Source organism: Hemiscyllium ocellatum, chromosome 10, assembly GCF_020745735.1.
Source record: "Hemiscyllium ocellatum isolate sHemOce1 chromosome 10, sHemOce1.pat.X.cur, whole genome shotgun sequence".
Taxonomy (NCBI): domain Eukaryota; kingdom Metazoa; phylum Chordata; class Chondrichthyes; order Orectolobiformes; family Hemiscylliidae; genus Hemiscyllium; species Hemiscyllium ocellatum.
This window is the reverse complement of record NC_083410.1, coordinates 70,681,751-70,703,878: the sequence shown is the minus strand read 5'-3', so window position 1 is coordinate 70,703,878 and position 22,128 is coordinate 70,681,751. Positions and strand designations below refer to the sequence as shown.

Here is a 22,128-nt window from a genome sequence, read left to right as displayed (position 1 = left end):
GAGGAGATGTTGCTCCTCATGTTTTCGCTGTGATTGGCTGGAGCATTGCAATATGCCAAGGACAGACAAGTGGACATGAGAGCAAGACACTGCGTTAAAATGCCTGGCTATGGCAAGGTTGGGGTCTTGCTTGCAAATGGACCAGAGGTGACCTGCAAAGTGGTCACCCAGTCTGGGTTAATTTCCCCAGTGTAAAATAGGCTACGTTGGGTGCAGTGAATACAATACACAAGATTGGAGGTGGTACAGGTGAAATGCTGCTTCATCGGAAAAGACTGTTTAAGCTCTTGGATAGTGAGCAGGGAGGAGGCGAAGGGACAGGTGATACGCCTTCCGCAGTTGCACAGGAAGGTGCCATGAGAAGGGAAGGTGGTGTTGGTGGTTAAGGAATGAACTGGAGTGTCCTAGAGGGAATGAACACCACTAAATGCAGACTGGGGATTGAGGGGAAGATGTGTTTGGTGGTGGTGTTCTGTTGGGGTTGTCTGAAATGGCAGAGAATGATCCTTTGAGCATAGAGGCTGGTGAGGTGAAAAGTGAAAACAGGGAGGACCCAATCACGCTGTTGCAAGCAATGCAAAGGGGCAAGGGCAGAAGCTCGGGTGATAGCCTGGATGCAGTCGAGGGCCCTGTCAACCACAGTGGGCAGGAAACCACCATTATGGAAGAAGGAGACCATGTAAGCAACGCTGGTTTGGAAAGTGGCATTATCGGGACAGATATCATATTTAGAGTCTGGTTGAAGATTTGTCGCTCGGGTGTCCGTTGTTGTGGTTCTGTTCGCCGAGCTGGAAGTTTTTGCTGCAAACGTTTCGTTCCCTGGCTAGGGAACATCATCAGTGCTATTGGAGCCTCCTGTGAAGCGCTGCTTTGATGTTTCTTCCGGTATTTATAGTGGTTTGTTCTTGCCGCTTCCGGGTGTCAGTTTCAACTGTAGTAGTTTGTATGTGGGGTCCAGGTCGATGTGTCTGTTGATGGATGTTCTTGCCGCTTCCGGGTGTCAGTTTCAGCTGTAATGGTTTGTATATGGGGTCCAGGTCTATGTGTCTGTTAATGGAGTTTGTGGATGAATGCCATGCCTCTAGGAATTCGCTGGCTGTTCTCTGTCTGGCTTGTCCTATGATGGTAGTCTTTTCCCAGTCAAATTCATGTTCCTGGTTGTCTGAGTGTATGGCTACTAGGGATAGCTTGTCGTGTCGTTTTGTGGCTAGCTGATGTTCATGGATGCGGATTGTTAGCTGTCTTCCTGTTTGTCCTATATAGTGTTTTGTGCAGTCCTTGCATGGTATTTTGTAAACTACGTTAGTTTGGCTCGTGCTGGCTATTGGGTCCTTTATTCTAGTGAGTTGTTGTCTGAGTGTGGAAGTTGGTTTGTGTGCCGTTGAGTCCTAAGGGTCGCAGTAGTCTGGCTGTCAGTTCTGAGACGCTCCTGACATATGGTAGTGTGGCTAGTCCTTTTGGTTGTGGCATGTCCTCGTTCCGTGGTCTATCTCTTAGGCATCTGGTGATAAAGTTGCGTGGGTATCCGTTTTTGGCGAATACCTTGTAAAGGTGTTCCTCTTCCTCTTTTCGCAGTTCTGGTGTACTGCAGTGTGTTGTGGCCCTTTTGAATAGTGTCCTGATGCAGCTTCGTTTGTGTGTGTTGGGGTGGTTACTTTCATAGTTTAGGACTTGGTCTGTGTGTGTTGGTTTCCTGTGTACCCTTGTGGTGAATTCTCCGTTGGGTGTTCTCTCTACTAACACGTCTAGGAATGGGAGTTGGCTATCCTTTTCCTCTTCTCTCGTGAATCGTATTCCTGTGAGTGTGGCGTTGATGATTCGGTGTGTTTTTTCTATTTCTGTGTTTTTGATGATTACAAAGGTGTCATCGACGTATCTGATCCAGAGTTTGGGTTGTATGTTCTAACCTTTATAACTGCCTCTGCTATGAGTCCCGAGATTGGTGATCCCATGGGTGTTCCGTTGATTTGTTCGTATATCTGACTGTTGAATGTAAAGTGTGTGGTGAGGCACAGGTCTAGTAGTTTAAGTATGCCGTCCTTGTTGATAGGTTCGGCCTCCTGTGTTCTGTTATGTATGTCCAGTAGGTTGGCTATTGTTTCTCTGGCTAGGGTTTTGTCAATTGATGTGAACAGTGCCGTCACGTCGAATGATACCATGGTTTCTTCTTTGTCTATGTGTGTATTCCTGATGATGTCCAAGAATTCCTGTGTTGATTGTATGGAGTGTTTGGATCCGCTGACTAGGTGTTTCAGTTTTTGTTGTAGTTCTTTGGCCAGTTTGTATGCTGGTGTCCCTGGTAGTGATACTATGGGTCTGAGTGGGATGTCTGGTTTGTGTACTTTGGGTAGTCCGTAGAATCTGGGGGTGTTGTTGCTTTCAGGTTTCATTCTTTGCTGGTCCGCTTTGGTTATCTGTCCGTTTTTTTGTAGATTCCTTAGTGTGTTGATTATTCTATTGGTGAGTTGTGGTGTGGGGTCGGAATCCTTCATTTGGTAGGTGTTGGTGTCTGCGAGTAGTTGTTGTGCTTTACTGATGTAGTCTGATTTATCTAAGATGACCGTCATTCTGCCTTTATCTGCCGGTAGTATGATTATGTTCTTGTCATTTTTCAGTGCTTTCAGTGCTTCCCTCTCCTTGGTGTTGAGGTTATGTGTATGTCGTTTTCTTACCATCATAGGTACGACCGTTTGTCTCACTGTTTGTTGTGTCTCTTCTGTCAGTCCATTGTTCCTGAGTGTGCATTCTAGTGCTGCTAGGAAGTCTGCTGTGTTGGCATCCCTGTAGTTGTATTTGAGTCCCTTGGCCAGTATAGTTCTTTCCATGTCTGTGAGCTGTCTGTGTTGTAGTGTCCTCCTGTTTGTGGGTTAGTTTGTCCATTTTTTCTTTTAGTGCCGTTTTTTTGCGAAGTGTTGTCCTGTTCTGTCCTATAGTGATAGCCTGTTCTATGGTCCGGGTCCATTCCTGATTAGTGGTTTTTAAAATTAACGACTTTTGGCGCGCAATTTCTTGCTTGTATTTGTGCAGTCGGTTGTGAGCGTCTGTGATCATTACCTGGACCATCCTGAATCCGTTCTTCTTGGCTGTTTCCCTGGCTTGTGGATTATTTACTGGAGGTCTGTACTTGACACATTGTGGCAGGATTTGATTTTTTCTGCATTCGTGGAGGAACTGGAGTTGTTCATGTGTTGCGCTTAGGCGGTTAGCGCAGGATTCCCATCCCCTGGCTTGTCTCAGCGTTTCTCGCCCGTAAGTGTTTAAAGTCTGGTTGAAGATTTGTAGCTCGGGTGTCCGTTGTTGTGGTTCTGTTCGCCGAGCTGGAAGTTTTTGCTGCAAACGTTTCGTTCCCTGGCTAGGGAACATCATCAGTGCTATTGGAGCCTCCTGTGAAGCGCTGCTTTGATGTTTCTTCCGGTATTTATAGTGGTTTGTTCTTGCCGCTTCCGGGTGTCAGTTTCAGCTGTAATGGTTTGTATATGGGGTCCAGGTCTATGTGTCTGTTAATGGAGTTTGTGGATGAATGCCATGCCTCTAGGAATTCGCTGGCTGTTCTCTGTCTGGCTTGTCCTATGATGGTAGTCTTTTCCCAGTCAAATTCATGTTCCTGGTTGTCTGAGTGTATGGCTACTAGGGATAGCTGGTCGTGTCGTTTTGTGGCTAGCTGATGTTCATGGATGCGGATTGTTAGCTGTCTTCCTGTTTGTCCTATGTAGTGTTTTGTGCAGTCCTTGCATGGTATTTTGTAAACTACGTTAGTTTGGCTCGTGCTGGCTATTGGGTCCTTTATTCTAGTGAGTTGTTGTCTGAGTGTGGAAGTTGGTTTGTGTGCCGTTATGAGTCCTAAGGGTCGCAGTAGTCTGGCTGTCAGTTCTGAGACGCTCCTGACATATGGTAGTGTGGCTAGTCCTTTTGGTTGTGGCATGTCCTCGTTCCGTGGTCTATCTCTTAGGCATCTGGTGATAAAGTTGCGTGGGTATCCGTTTTTGGCGAATACCTTGTATAGGTGTTCCTCTTCCTCTTTTCGCAGTTCTGGTGTACTGCAGTGTGTTGTGGCTCTTTTGAATAGTGTCCTGATGCAGCTTCGTTTGTGTGTGTTGGGGTGGTTACTTTCATAGTTTAGGAATATATCATATAGCGAAGGAACTGGGAGAATGGGATGGAATCCTTGAAGGACTGGGATGGGTAAGTAGCTATGTAAGTCAGTAGATGGCAGTGGACAGTTTATTCCCCAAATAATTTGTAGACGGAGACATCAACGAAAGGAAGGGAAGTGTTGGAAATGGACAATGTGAAAGTTATAGTGGGGTGGAAATTGGAGACAAAACTAACAAACTTTTCAAGGTTCAGTTTGGAGCATGAAGTGGCACCAATTTGATCGTCAATGTACTGAAAAAAATAGTCAGAAGGGGCCAGGGTAGGACTGGAACAAGAATTGTTCCACATACACAATAAAGAAACATGCATAACTGTGACTCATGCTGGTGCCCATAGCCACTCCTTTGACATGGCAGAAGTCAAATGAATTAAAGGCGAAATTGTTCAGTGAGAGAACAAGTTCAGCCAAACGGAGGAAAATGGAGGTGTATGGCGATTGTTCAGGTCCAGGGGAAAATGGGAAGAAGTGTTCAAGAAATGGCATTGAGCCTCAGCAAGGTAAAGATCAGTGTGTCAGACTACAATCAAACCACCTTTTCCAGCAGGTTTAATAACAAAGTTAGGGTTGGACCCAAGAGAACAAAGCAATTTCAGAAGGGGACAGGTTAGAGTGAGTGAGAGCAGCAGTGAAATTGAGATAGCTGATGACATGCTGGCAGGTTTCAATGAAGAGACCGTGGGCAGCCAAAAGTCCAAGGTGTTTGCCAAAAATCACTTTCACAGTCATGTTCCCTAGCGACTGCCAATGACTCAGACTTACTCTACATGGATTTCAACTCAAGTTTCACCCTTTGTGTTTTGAATCCATCAGGGTTAATCTCTATGATATACAATATTCCTCAGACTGCTGCTCCATCTGCATCCTGTGATCCATGAGTAATGCTACGCGCCATTCCCCAGTTCATTTCATCCTTCACGTCATCAGTCATCTCAACAAAAGACTTTTTCTCTTTGTTTCAGGCATCAAGGCATGCAAGCTCCAGCAACTTATGGACTGCAACACTCACCCTGCACTGCCTTCTTCATGCCTCTCTGACCCCATCCCCTCCAGTCACTCAGAGCTGATCTCTTATGGTCCCTTAGCACCCAATCCTTCCCAGCTCTTAGATGCCATTCCTTTCTGTTCCTCAGTAGTCACTCCCCCAAACCCTAGCCCTTGTCATGTTTTCACAATGCCTCCTGACCTTCCCATCTGAGGCTGAACCTATTGATCCCAGCTTCATACACTGACACCTCCACTTTAATACATTTTGGGGTTACTGGGATCCACTGATCTCATCACCCACCTCCAGTATTCACCCTCCACTTGGACCGTTCCTCTGCTCTCTTACCCATACTCGATCTCTTCATTAAAAATGCTGGCGGGACATCAATTTCACTGCTGCTCTCACCCACTTTAACCTGCCCCCTTCTGAAATAGCCACAGATTGCTCTCTCATGTCCAAGCTTAACTTCATTATTAAACCTGTCGACAAAGATGGAGCCACTGTTATCTGTTATATTTACCTTGCACAGGCTCAATGCCCTCCCTTCCCTAGGGCCATGAATCCACATCCAAATATCAAGCCATTGTGGCCAGGATTGTCACCAACCTCATCACCTCCAGAGACCTTCCCTCCGCTGCCTCCAACCTTAGTCTCCCAACCCGCATGGCCCATTCCTACATCCTCCCCAAAGTCTACAAACCAGATTCCACCAGTAGGCCTATTGCATAAGCCTGTTCCGGCCTCATCAAGCTCATTTCTTCTTACCTTGACTCCATCCTCTCTCCATCTTGTCCAGACCCTACCCACCTACATCTGCGATCCCTCTGATGCCCTCTGCCATATTGCCAATTTCCAATTCCCTTGCTCTAACTGCCTCTTGTTCACCATGAATGCCCAATCCCTCTACGCCTCTATTTCCCGCCAGGATGGTCTGAGCGCTCTCAGCTTCTTCCTCAACCAGAAGCCTGAAAAATCATCATTCTTTCACTGCCTGGCTGTACTTGTTCTCATATTGAACAAATTCTCCTTTGATTCATCTAATTTCTGCCATGTCAAAAGACTGGCTATGGGCACCAGCTTGGGCCCCAGTTACACCTACCTTTTTATGGAGTAATTGGAACAATTCTTGTTCCAGTCCTACACTGGATCCCTCCAACAACTCTTTTCTTCGGTACATCAACGACTGTTTTGGTGCCAGTTCATGTTCTCACCTGGACCTTGAAAAATTTGATAATTTGCCCTCCAATTTGCACCCCTACATAACTTTATCATCCATTTCCAACACTCCCCTTCCTTTCATTGATCTTTCAGTCTCCATTTTGGGAAATAAACTTTCCACTGCCATCCACTACAAAACCACTGACTACAGCTCTTCCCACCCAATGTTCTGCAAGGATTCCATCCCATTCTCCCAGTTCCTTCACCTATGTCATATCTGTTCAGATAAAACAGCGGCTTCCTTCTTCGATAATGGTGGTTTCCCGCCCGTTGAGATTGACAGGGCCCTCGACTGCATCTGACCTAACTCCAGTTGTCCAACCTTTCCCCTTCCCATCGCTCACAACAGTGTGACCAGGTACCCCTTGTTCTCACTTTTCAACCCACCATTCTCCACATTCAAAGAATCGCTCTCTGCCATTTCAGACAACTCTAACAGTATGTCACCACCAATCACATCTTCCCCTACCTCCCCGTCTGCATTTTGCTGGGATTGTCCCCTCCAGGTCCATTTCTCAACAACCAACATTAAACCCCCTTCCCACAGCACCTTCCCATGTAACCTCCTCCCTGCACACCATCCAAGAGCCTAAACAATCTTTCCAGGTGAAGTAGCATTTCACCTGTACCTCTTTCAATCTTGTGTACTGTATTCGCTGCACCTACTCTACATTGGGGACACTAAACCTAGACTGAGTGACCATTTTGCCAGACACTGCTGGTCTATTCACAGGCTTGACCCAGACCTTCCCGTAGCCGGTCTTGATCGCATACTTACTTGTCTATCCTCGGCATGCTGTAATGGTCCTGCAAATCACAGTGCAAACTGGAGGAGAAACTTTTCATCTTCAAACTAGGCAGTTTATAATCTTCTGGGCTCAATATTGATTTCAACACCTTCAAATTGTGAACCCATTTCTTCCCTTTCTTTTAGTTTTGCTTGCGACATTCTCTGTCACCCTCACTCTCATATGTAGACTCAGAATATTAGCCGGTTTTCTCTAGATGGATGCTGTCTGACCTGTTGTGATTGCCAGCATTTTTTTGTTTTCAGTGCTGCTTCACTGGAATCGATGAACTTATGATCCAGTGAATAGCTTTTCATTTATATTTATACTACTGATCTTCTGACCTGAAACCTAAGCATATTCAAGGTAAATAGCAGCACAAATCATTCTAAGTTGATCCAGACTGCAGTCAGTTTTCAGTGAATCATAAAATGGTGGAACTGACTTTGTTTCAGAACATGAATGAAGGTTATGAACAAGATTACACTAAGTTTCTGCAGCAAATATTCTGACCTAAAACAGTACTTACGGAGAATGACATGTGTGATGACGAAAGCGAAGATGAAGACTGTCAGAAATGACAGTGACAAAATAAACATGTAAAAAAATCTGTAGTTCCTTTTTCCCACGCAGTTGCCTACCCAGGGACAGTGGTGATCAAATCGTTCTGAAGGAGGAAAAATATTATTGGATCAGATTATGAGCCATCTTTTCAGAGTTTGCTTTTTTGTACAAAAAGGTTTATGTAGTTTCTATTTTTAACCTAGGACAGTCTATTTATCATACAAATAAACTGCATTCCATTCCACACCCTCTACAGCAACAAGAAACAATCAGGGCTATTTTGTTGATCTTGCAGTATGCTATTTCCATTCTGAATTTAGCTTCCCATTGAAAAAGAATGGGGGGGAAAATAAGCTAGCAAATAGAATGTATTGATCTCTTTTAATAAGTGTGTCTAAGATAAACATATTCTTGTATTAAAAATACAAAAACTTATGATATTGAAGATAAAAAAAAAACAGATTAAGTTGAAAGCATCCAGTCAACTCCGATGAAAATAATGAAATGATAAAATTAATATCAGACAATGCAGAACTACTGTGTTACTTACTTTAAGCACCTGCATGATTAATAATATATCTTACATATTTCTTGATGTCTGAATTTTGATATAGACTCAGAATTATACAGCATGGAAACAGACCCTTCAGTCCAACTTGTCCACACTGAACAGATATCCTAAACTGATATGGTCCCATTTGTTAGCAGTTGGCTCATATCCCCCTAAACCTTTTCGATTCATATACACCTCTAGACGGCTTTTAAATGTTGGAATTGTACCTACCTTCACCACCACCTCTAGCAGTTTGTTCCATACACACACACCATCCTCTGCAAGAAAATAATTCCCCTCAGGTCCCTATTAAATTTTTCCCGCTCACCTTAAACCTATGCCCTCTAGTTTTGGACTCCCCTACCCTGGAAAAAAGACCTTGACTATTACACTCTATCCATACTTTTTAAACCTCTACAAGGTCACCCTTCAGTCTCTAACACTCCAGGGAAATATGCCCCAGCCTATTCAGCCAATCCCTATAACTCAACCCCTCCAATTTCAGCAACATCCTTATAAACCTTTTCTGAATCCTTACAGGTCCTAGCAAGGAGACCGGATTGAACACAGTATTCTAAAAGTGGCCTCACCGATGTTCTGCAAAGCCACAACATGAGCCACGACTCCTATACTCAATGCACTGACCAATGAAGGCAAGCATGCGAAACACCTTCTTCACCACCATGTCTACCTGCGACTCCATTTTCAAGGAACTATGCACCTGCACCCCATGATCTCTTCATTCAGCAACACTCCTAAGGGCTCTATCGTTAACTGTACAAGTCTCGCCCCTGGTTTGCCTTCCCAAAATGCAGCATCTCTCATTTATCAAAATTAAACTCCATGTGTTATTTCTCAGCTCATTTGCCCATCTGATCAAAATCCCATTGTACTTTGAGATAACCTTCGGGGGCACGGTGGCACAGTGGTTAGCACTGCTGCCTCACAGCGCCAGAGACCTGGGTTCAATTCCCACCTCAGATAACTGTGTGTCTGTGTAGAGTTTGCACATTCTCCCAGTGTCTGCGTGGGTTTCTTCAGAGTGCTCCAGTTTCCTCACACAGTCCAAAAATGTGCAGGCTAGGTGAATTGGCCATGCTAAATTGCCCGTAGTGTTAGGTGAAGGGGTAAATGTAGAGGAATGGGTCTGGGTGGGTTGCTCTTCGGAGGGTTGGTGTGGACTTGTTGGGCCGAAGGGCCTGTTTCCACACTGTAAGTAGTCTAATCTAATCTAATCTTCTTCACTGTCCACTACACAAGCAATTTTGGTGTCAACTGCAAACTTACTAACCATACCTCTCTATATTCACATCCAAATCATTTATATAAAGGACAAAAAAAAGCAGTGGACCCAGCACCAATCCTTGCAACACACTGCTGGTCAAAGGTCTCCAGTCCAAAAAACAACCCTCTTCCACCATCCTCTGTCTGCTAACTTCAAGCCAATTCTGTATCCAACTGCTAGCTCCCCCTGGATTCGATGTGATCCAACCTTGCTAATCAGTCTATGATATGGAACCTTATTGAACGCCTTATTGAAATTCATATATACAATATCTACTGCTCTGCCTTCAATCTTCTTTGTCACCACTTCAAAAACTCAATCAACTTAATGGGACACATTTTTCCACACAAAGCCATGCTGACAATCCCCAAACAGTCCTTTCCTTTCCAAATGCATACTTCACAAATAGGAGGTAAGTTTATTACTCCAACTGGAAAAAGGGTCAGCCATGCACAGAGTTAAAATTAATCTTGGGAAGAAACAGTGCCCTCCACAAGGAGGCCTTTTATTTCATTTTAAAAACATGTCAACTTGTTTTGGTTCACTATTTATGGAAGGTATTCATTTGAATAAGATCAGTGTGGGTGAATGGGGTGGTGGGTGTGGAAAACAAAATATTTCAACAGACCTAATCATATTAAAGTAACTCTAACTTTGCAATCTCCATTAGAATGAATCAAAGAGTCTCGAATCCATTGGTAACAGACAAAGGTCAGAGTCTTAAGGAGTTTGGAAGGTTCAACTGCCTTTAAAATGGCAGGCAGGACCCAGTTACAAAAGTGTGACAGAATCATTATTTGCCAGCAGGGGAGGAGGTGGGCCATGATTCACACAGAAAGACAAGCCAAACTCAACAAGTGCTGAGTTCAAACAGACTTGATTTGGCTGATCTTAGGGTCTTAACCTACAGTTTACAAGTCACAAATTGATCGGTGGATGTGAGTGCTCTTGAAGAGTAATTAAATCCTGTGTACCTGTTATCATCTGAAATCATTTAAAGGCCATGTTCCTTAAACTTCACAAAAAACACAAGTTACAACTGGTACTGTGGTGTAGATTAGAAAAGAAAGTCTGGTTATCGGATTCAAAAGCTACACTTATTTCAGCAGTGTATTTGGAGTTCATTGCTTAAATAGTTTATTAAACAATTGGTTGGCTTTTAATGTGGAATCTGAATAGGACATTAATCTGTTTTTAAAAAAAAAATCACTTGAAGACACAAAAATTTTATCTGAATTCAATGAATGACTGTGTGGAGGGTTGGTAAAGTAAGGATATTTTTAATCTCTTTTGGCAATTTAGAGTAGAGGGATGGGGACTCAGGCTGTTGCATGTTCCTCTTGAAGGACACGGGAGTTAAGGGTCACCATTAGTGTTCTTGCTGACTTCACCTGCAAGAAGTGCACCCAACTTAGCTCCTCGTAGATCGTAAAAAGGTAAAAACAATGACTGCAGATGCTGGAAACCAGATTCTGGATCAGTGGTGCTGGAAGAGCACAGCAGTTCAGGCAGCATCCAACGAGCAGCGAAATCGACATTTCGGGCAAAAGCTTATGAAGTATGACCTGCCATTCACAGAAGGAAGTGAGGACTGCAGATGCTGGAGATCACAGCTGAAAATGTGTTGCTGGGAAAGCACAGCAGGTCAGGCAGCATCTAAAGAGCAGGAGAATCGACGTTTCGGGAATGAGCTTTCCTGAAGAAGGGCTCATGCCCGAAACGCGATTCTCCTCCTCTTTGGCCCACAGAAGACAGAGGACAGAAGTCAATGGAAAGTATTCAGCCTGGAGCTCGGTAACCAGAGGAGTTCTGCAGGGACCTGTTCTGGGACCTCTGCTTTTTGTGATTTTTATAAATGACTTGGATGAGCAAGTGGAAGAGTGGGTTAGTAAATTTGCCGATGACATGAAGGTTGGAGGAACTGTGAATAGTGTGGAGGGCTGTTTTAGGTTGCAACAGGACATCGACATGATGCAGAGCTGGGCTAAGAAGTGGCAGACACAGCTCAACTTGGAAAGGGGTGAAGTGATTCATTTTGGAAGGTCGAATTTGAATACAAAATACAAGGTTAAAGGCAGGATTCTTGGCAGTGTGGAGGAACCTTGAGGTCCATGTCCATAGATCGCTCAAAGTTGCCACCCAAGTTAATAGGGTTGTTAAGAAGGTGTATAGTATTTTGGCTTTCATTAGCAGGGGAATTGAGTTTAAGAGCTGCGAGGTTATGCCACAGCCTTATAAAGCCCTGGTTAGGACACACTTTGGAATATTGCATTCAGTTCTGGTCGCATCATTATAGGAAGTATATGGAAGCTTTGGAGAGAGTGCAGAGGAGATTTACCAGGATGCTGCCTGGACTGGAGGGCATGTCTTATGAAAAAAGGTTGAGGGAGCTAGGGCTTTTCTCATTGGAGAGGAGGAGGATGAGAGGCATAGATGGAATGGCTAGCCAGAGACTTTTTCCCAGGATAGAAATAGTTATCACGAGGGGCATAATTTTAAGGAGCTTGGAGGAAGATTTAGGGGAGATGTCAAAGATAGGTCTTTTACACACAGTGGTGGGTGTGTGGAATGCACTGTCAGCAGCAGTAGTAGAGTCAGACACATCAGGGTCATTTAAGTAACTCTTGGATAGGCACATGCACAATAGTAATAGGGTATGTAGGTTAGCTTGAGCTTAGAGTAGGATAAAAAGTCGGCACAACACCGAGGACTGAAGAGCCTGTACTGTGCTGTGCTGTTCTATGTTCTGTTGACAGAAAAGACCTCTCAAATGTGTAGAAGTATACAGGGTTGTTAAAAGTTCCTTTCCCAGTCTCAAAAAGATTCCTAGGCCCATGGTGGACACTGAATATGTCAATATTGTTACTAAGTCGAAAGCATGTGTGTACACTTTAAAATAGGAAGTGGTTTCTGAATTTTGAAGTAAATTTAAAGTGCAGGCTCAGTTGCCTGAAGTGAAAGGCTGGGAGACAAGCTGTTCCAGAACAGATACATGTCTCAAATGGCTTTTAAATGCATACCTGAGTTTTAGTCACTGCTTTGACAACAATTCAAATTTAACCAATTAGTTTAAATTATGCCCAGGATATTAAAAGTTCAATCGAGTTTGAATTTATTGTTTTGACAACATGGACCAATGAGACGGTATGATGTCAGGGGTATAAAAAACGCCGGAATTTTGAAAATTTGTCAGAGGGCAATTGCCATTGATCAACCAAGCAACTGCCATTGAGCTGAGAGCTAACTGTCTATCTAAAATCTTGCTCTCAAAGAAATTAGAAGACACACTTGTCAAAGGTACCTTTTCAAGTAAAATATACTCACTGTAAAAAGAAAAGATGACCCAGGAAGAGCAGCAGGTGGAAGATTGAAGACAGCTGAGAAGACAGAAACTGTGTGGTCTTGAGATTAAAGTTAATGTAATGTTTAATAATTGTGGTATTGGAACAGCATTTTTTTTAATATAGAGTAGTGGAATTTAAGAGTTTTCTGTCACTCACATTTTAAGAGACTATAAGGTGAGGCAAGCATTTCTGGGTGTTTGGTTTTAATTAACAGAGGGGTTCGACCTCTATATTTTAACACTATGCAGCGGCATGGAGGGTATGAGGGGGCATTAAGTATGGTGCAGAACCTTGAGATGGCACCGATTTAACATGGAGGTTTATGAGCAACCACGGGGAATGGATTAAATGGGGGTTGGAGTGAGGTGGAGAAGGGGTATGAGGGTAAGGATTAGAAAGTCTCAAAGAACTAGGTCAGGTCTTCTAGCTAGCCCACATCAGCAATTGCTCACGCTGGTGGCTGTGTAAGCTCTGCACCTAAATTTTCCTGGCCTGATTATATTTCAAACGCCTCCTCCTGAACACATTTCGGAATTGTTTTCACCAATATGGGTCCAGCAAGCCAAGCAGTTTCCCAAATTAAGCCAACAGCTTGGTAGATAGTATCTGGCCCTATGTATATGTGATTTGAATAATACTTTTAAATGCATCTTCAGTAAAGTTAAGCTCAATTTATTACATCTCTAGAAAATTGGGAAAGCCAAATTCGCAATTCGATTTGGGAAGTGGATACTGGAAGGACCAACATTCAAATCACAAGGTCACTGGTTAAAGCTGAAGTCAGTGATTTGAGCACATAATTGAGGTTGAATCTCCAGTGTAATATTTGGGGAAGATGGGGATTAGTTAGCTCAGTTGGTTGGAAGGCTGGTTTGCAACTTGAGTTCAACTCCTGCACCAGCTGAGGTTACCATGAAGGACTTTCCTCCTCAACCTCTCTTCCCAAGGAATGGTGACCTTCAGATTAAATCACCACCAATCATCTCTCCCCAATGAAAAAGCAGCCTGATAATCCACTAGAACTATGGTGACTTTATGTTTAATTTGGGGGAGTCCTACACTGTTGGACATGTCATCTCTTGGATGAGATGTTAAAATAAGGCATTTCCACACTCTTGGGTGGACACAACTTCAGTTTGAACAACAGGTCTCTCCCCATAGTCCTAATAAATATTTATTTCTCAATTGACCAGACTATTAGACAACAGACAAGAATATGTCTCTACCAAAAAACACTAATTTTTTTCTCTAAATTGCACATTATACAATTGAGTTTACATACATCCCAGAATATTTACTATGTGCATTTGTAGGCTCAATTTATTTTTAAAAATGTAAATTGCAAATGAAAATCTAGATACTTGAGAGACTTGGCTGTGCTTCCTACATTACCAAAGTGACCACACTTAGACAAACATGTAGTTCATTGTAAAGTGTATTGGTACCACTTGATGGCATGAATTGTGCTACATAAATGTCTTGGCCTTGTAGCACAGTGGTTGTGTCCCTACCTCTGGGCCAGAAGATCGAGGTCCAAATCGCACCTGCCCCAGATGTGCTATAACATTTCGAATTAACAACATTAAAAAAAACAAGGAACTGCAGATGCTCAAGTTCTGAAAGTTTGAAAACATAAATTGCTGGAGAAACCCAGCAGATCTGGCAGCATCTGTGAAGAGAAAACAGAGTTGACATTTCAATTCAAAATGCTGAATCTTCTTTCTTTCCACAGATGGTGCCAGACCTGCTGAGTTTCTCCAGCAATTTCTGCTTTTGTTTCTGATTAACTTTACTACCAAGTTCTGAAGAAAAGTAATACGGAAATCAAAGTGGTGATCCTCTTTTTCTCTCCACAAATGCTGCCAGACCTGAGTTGTTCCAACATTCTCTGTACTGGTTTCTGATTTCAGGCACCCATAATATTTTGCTTTTATTCCCAATTCTTCAATTCCTCATATCCACAATCAACTAATATTGGCACCATAGCTGACACTTGTAAATAACAGAGATAAATCTGGTTTTACTTTAGAGGTTCTAGAGTTTTCAAAGATTGAGAATTGTCAGGGTTAAAAGGGTAGTTATACTGACACCAGATGATATTAGCAAAGTGAGGAACAGGTTTATAAGCACATTATCAAAACAAGTAATTGAAGGGAGCTAGGATGAGCATGAATGAAATATGTGGCTTTCTGCATTTAACTTGGAAGTAGAAAATTAACATTTTGAATTTATAAATATTAGGAGTCAATAAGATTTCAATTTTTGATCACGAACAGTCACTTAGAATAGGATAGAAATGGAAACAAGCAAGATATGAGAACACACTATACATGTTGTTGAAATGCAGCAAATAAGATCTTGATGATCTCAGAAGCTGCAGTGGATTAGAAGCTTAATGCAGCCATTGTATATCAATCATTGTGTCAATGGAAAGATAAAGAGAGGAAAGATAAGGGTCAGTTGTTGCACAACGTAAAGGAGAGCTGTCAGATCTCACATGGTGTGCCATTTGACTTGCTACAAACGCATTTCTCTGCCCTACGTATAGCTACACTTTAAAACACTAATTGCAGCATGAGAGCAAAATGCAAAAGCTGGTATTAAGGCACAGCCAGGGTTGGAAACCAAATATATCTAGGTGAGACACGGGAGAAAAATTGGCATTTTGGAAAATCAATGTTTACATATGACAGGAACTACAGAATCTGACAACAAAGGAATGAGACCATTCAGTACATTACACCTGAAAGTGGCATCAAACTACTGTACTCACACTGACCAGTCCTCTCGTTTTAATCCACAATATTAACTTTTACAAATATAAGGTTTTACAAATATTTATTTACTTAGATTTTCAAACCAATTGTATATTTTACTTGCACTACAGTTTGCACGTAATAAAAATCTGGATAAAAGAAATTTTAAGCTATCCTTTGTTGAGGAGTTTAAATATATGCTCTCCCAATTTGCAGTAAAAATAGCTTCTCATTTTTAAAAACAATCAGATGTTCTCTCTCATCCTTGCTCTAACTAAAAGTGACCCAAAAGGCTAGAATTTTAATTACCTATGGTTTTGGGGCTGGGATCATTAAATCACAACTTGCTTAGCATTTTGAAATCAAGCTGAACACAATGCAATTTTCTCTCCCTACCTTACTGAACTGATCGTAGTACTGAGCCAAGTGACTTCCATGCCATTATTTTGATCTCCATTCTAATGGATACCTGTGCATACAACACAGCAAGACCGACAATCACGTAATCCAGGCAGTTAGCTCCTCGTAAAGGTCTCTGTCCACTAAAGAGAGATTGCATACCTGAACTCTTGAATGATAGAAAATACTTTTTGAGGCAGGGTGACCTACCCTCAAGAATTAACCTCAAGGGGGAATGGAACCACTTATTTTCAGGAAGTGGCAGAACAAACTACACTGGCCAATGACTTGGTTATTAACTACCAATTAAACTTATTAAAAAGTAATTTATTTTCCTTTCAATTGTATTCCTCTCAAAATGAGTTTGCTTTTGTAATGGCCTTATTGGCTAATTTTGCAACTTATAGTAAAATATAAATCACATGTATATACTTGCAGTTGCCTTTCTTCTCAAAAACTTGTTTTCAGATGACTGTGTTTTCCTTATTTTTAATGCCAAAATAATATCTCAAAATTATCCACTTTAAATTGAGTATACTTAACAAGGCAGCTTCAACAGTGCTCTGTACTAAAGAATTCCACAGGTTCACCACTTTCTGACAGAAAAAATTCTCCATAATCTGTTTTAAATAGGCAAGTCCTCACTGTTATGATACCCTCTGGTCCTAGACTCTCCCACAATGGGAAACAACGTCTCCACATATATGTTCCATTAAAGTCTCCTCACATTCTCCTAAATTCCAATGACTGCAAGTTCAATCCACTCAACCTTATCTCATAAGACAATCCCTCCATAAGTGGGATCAACCTGGTGAACCTTCTCTGGATTGCTTCCAACTCCTTACCATAGCAAACATTTCATGGACTTCCTGTAAGCTACCATAAATAATTTATCTGCATAAAAGTTAGCTACAGACTTAAAGATGTGTACTTCTTAATTTTATTTGATGTACTTTGAACTTGTGGCTGCCATGAGCAATATTTATCTTGATTTGGAGATATCAGGAAGTAAGGTTACTATGCAATTGCGTCACCTCATGAATAAGGTGTTTTTGAGGGATCCTCGAGATTTTTTCAGGATTATGTTTTGATTTCCTTTCATTCTCTCTGAATCATTCATGAGGTGACGCAATTACATAGTAACCTTACTTCCTGTATTTGTGTTGATTTACAGGGCATTTAAACACATGCAGATGCAGAATTCAACAAAATCTTTAATAATCATCAGGTCTCCATTTAAAGCCACAACAGGCAAGGAAAACATTGATTTCCAAGACATAAGTTGGAACAATGCCGTGGGCATATGTTAACAACAAAAGGCTTTTTAAACAAACAACGGACATGCACTTTGTAAGTTAAACTATTTCCATTGCACATTCATGAAGCTAGAATATTTCAGCTAGGCAGTTACTACCTTTTTACTGCATCTCAGATCCAAATTTAGGAAATGAGTGTTCATTACAGAAGTATTCAATGCAATTGCCCACACAGAAGCTTCTGAACATATGCAGCCTTAAACAAGGAGATACCAAATTCATTTCTAAGTAATTCAGTACCTCAGTGATTTCAAGCTTCTCTTGTTCCCAGTTAGCAGAATGTTCATTTGGTGACAAGTTTAAAGCTGCTCTCTTCTCTATGCGGCCTGCTTTACTCTTTCCCTTGCAGCCTCCCTGCCTTTTCCTACATCTCCAAACCTCTTGCAGCCTTCCACTTTCCCCCATCATACTCCAATCCCCTTGCACCTCGCTCCCTCTCCACTTTGCAGCCCTCCACTCTTTCAGTCCTTTCTCACTTTCCCACCACCGTACTGTAGGCTATCTACCCAGTCCCACACCCCAACCCATCTCTAGGTTTTTCACTGCCATCTCACAGATTTCCCATTCCTCTCCCATAGCGCCTCTCTCACAGCCCCGCAGTTTCCCCATTCCCTCCAAACTCCTGTCTACTCCTCCATACCTTTGCAGCCTGCTCATATCCTCTGCTCCCCCATGCAGCTTCCTCATTCCCTTCTCAGCCTCTACATATTCACCCCATACCTTTAAAGGCTCTCTATCTCCCTCCCACCATCGCCTGCTGGCCCATCTCTCCATCTCCATTGGTCGCCTTCATCCTTCTCATCCAATCACCTTTGCAGCCTCCCACCAACATCTTTCAGCCTTCTCCTTACACCACACATACCTCTTGCAGCTTTCCTGTCTTCTCCTTACCTACTTGGAGGCCTCCTCTTTCTGTCCATTTTCTGTCTTATGCCCAACCATCTTTCAACTGCTTCAAAGACCTTCCCAGTTATAACATCAGAAACAGCGGTTTTGCTCATGATTGCACAATGTTCAGTGTCATTCATAATTCCCCAGATACTGAAGCAGTCCATGCTGAAATGCAATAATTATTAAAGGAGGAGAAAGTGAGGACTGCAGATGCTGGAGTTCAGAGCTGAAAATGTGTTGCTGGAAAAGCGCAGCAGGTCAGGCAGCATCCAAGGAACAGGAAATTCGACGTTTCGGGCATAAGCCCTTCATCAGGAATGAGGAAAGTGAGCCTGCTGGACACACTTTCCTCATTCCTGATGAAGGGCTTATGCCCGAAACGTTGAATTTCCTGTTCCTTGGATGCTGCCTGACCTGCTGCGCTTTTCCAGCAACACATTTTCAGCTGCAATAATTATTACCCATGTCATGTGGCACCACAAGGAAAATTTGGGGCTTTGCTAGAAAAGAGAAGCCTAGTGAGAAATCTAAAACAAATGAGTGGACAAATCACATGCAGTATATCACAGATTAATTATGCAACAGAAATGTAATGCTTTATTGCAAATTCATGGGATACACAAAAGCTGTTATAAAAGAAGGCAGCTGGTGGAACTAAAGAGCAGATTGTGGTTGCATGATAGAAATCTGTTGAATGTGCAAGAGACCCTGAATGCAAAGAACACAATTCCATTTTATGCACGGTCACAGTGAACACGAGACAAACAGAAAGATTACATGAATATGGAGTGTATTCTAACTCTGTTCAAATAATTGCACTGTGGATTGATAGGGTTACAAAGAAATCACCCTCACATTCATGTAAAACGTTATGCATAACAATATGACAGAAACGGATTGCTCATATGTTATTTTAGAGTTTCTTGAAGAATAAATTGAATGGTGAGAGAGTTATAGCTATCTTGCTTTCTAAGCATGGTTGTTGTTGGAAAAGGAAACTCATCCTCTATTAATTCAACACAATCAGCTGCAGCAGTCATGGCAGCTTGCTGAAGCAGGATTTTGACTGATCTAACAGTTAGTGGGTCAGTTGCCACATCAACTCCAAGCATAGTGGAACAGAAGCAAATGACCCAAGTATTAATAACAAACATAAAATGCAGGTCTGGCACCATCTATGAAGAGAGACACAGAGTTAATGTTTTTATGTTTGATATGATTTCTTCAGAAACCAGTCTCAGACTGATCTCTGTCCTTATCTTCTCCCTGGGTACCCCCACCCTTCCACCTAAAATTGAAATCTAAAATTCATAGAAATCATAAAATCCCTACAGTGTGGACCAGGCCATTTGACCTAACAAGTCCACACCGGCCCTCCGAAGAGTAACCGTTTATAGACACATTCCCCTACCCTATTACTCTACATTTTATCCCTAACTAATGCATCTAAACTACACATACCTGAACACTATGGACAATATAGCAGGCCAATTCACTTAACCAGCACATCGTGGTGGGAGGACCCAGAGGTAACCCACGCAGACATGGGGAGAATATGCAAACTTCACACAGACAGTCACTCGAGGTTGGAATCAAACCCAGGTCCCTGGTACTGTGAGGCAGCAGTGCTAACCACTGAGCCACCGTGAACCCTTCTCCCCTGCACCAGCTCCTCAGCCACACATTCATCTGTTCTATGCTCCTATTCCTACCCTCACTAGATCATGGCACCGGGAGTAATCCAGATATTAATACCCTTGAGGTCCTCCTTTTTAAATTCCTGCCAACTTCCTATATTCTCCCTTCAGAAAAGTGAATGCATGGCGGAGGAACTGGTGCAGGGGAAAAGGGTTCACATTTTTGGATCATTGGAATCTCTTTTGGGCTAGAAGTGGCCTGTATAAAAGAAGATGGATCGCACCTGAATTGGAAGGGGACTAGTATACTGGCATGGAGATTTGCTAGAGCTGCTCGGGAGGATTTAAACTGAGAAATAAGAAAGGGATGATCACCTTACTGAGATTGTACTGGAGACTGCCCCCAATAGTCAGCAGGAAATTGAGAAACAAATTTGTAAGGAGATCTCATTATCTGTAAGAATGATAGGGTGCTTATTGTAGGGGATTTTAACTTTCAAAATAGAAACTGGGGCTGAAAATGTGTTGCTGGTTAAAGCACAGCAGGTTAGGCAGCATCCAAGGAACAGGAAATTCGATGTTTCGGGCCAGGGCCCTTCATCAGGAAGGGCTCTGGCCCGAAACATCGAATTTCCTGTTCCTTGGATGCTGCCTAACCTGCTGTGCTTTAACCAGCAACACATTTTCAGCTCTGATCTCCAGCATCTGCAGACCTCACTTTTTACTCGAAAATAGAAACTGGGACTGCCATAGTGTTAAGGGTTCAGATGGAGAGGAATTTGTTAAGTGTGTACAAGAAAATTTTCTGATTCTCTATGTTGATGTTCCCACTAGAGAAGGTGCAAATCCTGACCTACTCTTTGGAAATAGGTTAGAGCAAGTGACTTGAGCTTAGTGGGGGACTACTTCAGAGCAAGTGACTATAATTCTATTAATTTTAAAAGAGTGATGGAAAAGGTTTTACCAGATCCAAAAGTTAAAGTTCTACACCACAGGAAAGCCAATTTTGATGGTATATGGCAAGAACTCTGAAAAGCTGATTGGGGACAGATGTCCGCAGGTAAAAGGATGACTGGAAAATGGGACACCTTCAAAAATGAGATAATGAGTCCAGAGACAGTATGTTCCTGTTAAGGTGAAAGGCAAGGCTGGTGGGTGAAAGGCAAGGCTGGTAGGTGTAGCAAATTCTGGATAACTAGATAAATGGAGGTTTTATCAAGAATAAGAAAGAAGCATATGTCAGGTGTAGACAGCAGAGATCAGTGAATCCTTAGAAGAGTATAAAAGCTGTAGGAGTATACTTTAGAGGGAAATCAGGAGGGCAAAAAGGAGACATGAGATAGCTTTGGCAAATAGGGTCAAAAGAGAATCCAATGGGATTGCATAACTACATTAAAGACAAAAGGGTGGGGAGAGAATAGGGCCCCTCAAAGATCAGCAAGGCAGCCTATGTGTGGACCACAGGAGATGAGGGAGATAATAAACAAATATTTTGCATCAGTGTTTACTGTGGAGAAAGACATGGAAGATCTAGAATGTGGGGAAATAGATGGTGACATCTTGAAAAATGTCCAAATTACTTAGGAGAAAGTTCTGGATGTCTTGAAACACAAAATGGTGAATAAATCCCCAGGACCTGATCAGGTATACCTGAGAACTCTGTGGAAGACTAGGGAAGTGATTGCTGAGATATTTGGACCATCAAAAGTCACGTGAGATGCCGGATGACAGGAGGTTCGTTAATGTAGTGCCACTATGTAAGAAAGGTGGTAAGGAAATGCCAGGGAACTATAGACCAGTGAGCCTGACATCGGTGGTGGGCAAGTTGTTGGAGGGACAGAATTTGGACTGATTACAGATAGTCAACATGGCTTTGTGTGTTGGAAATCATGTCTCATTAACTTGGAGTTTTCTGAAGGAGTAACAAAGAAGATTGATGAGGGCAGAGTGGTGGAAATGATCTATATAGACTTCAGTAAGGTGTTTGACAAGGCTCCATATGGTAGACTGGTTAACAAGGTTAAATCACATGGAATACAGAGAGAACTAGCCATTTGGATACAGAACTGGCTCAAAGACAGAAGACACAGAGGATGATGGTGAAGAGTTGCTTTTCAGACTGGAGGCCTGTGACCAGTGGTATGCCACAAGGATTAGTGGTGGGTCCACTGCTTTTCATCATTTATATAATTGACTTGGAATATGAAATAGGAGGGACAGTTAGTAAGTTTGCAGA

At 42.4% G+C, this 22,128-nt stretch overlaps 1 protein-coding gene across 2 annotated transcripts in view; it reads right to left on the bottom strand.

The window, feature by feature from the left end:
- Positions 1-22,128, bottom strand: part of zdhhc14 (zinc finger DHHC-type palmitoyltransferase 14) — a 193,790-nt gene that overhangs the window by 44,399 nt on the left and 127,263 nt on the right. For both annotated transcript variants that reach the window (XM_060831587.1, XM_060831588.1), the window contains exon 4: positions 7,677-7,814. In XM_060831587.1, the coding sequence (XP_060687570.1) occupies positions 7,677-7,814 (138 nt within the window). The remainder of the gene's footprint in view (positions 1-7,676; positions 7,815-22,128) is intronic.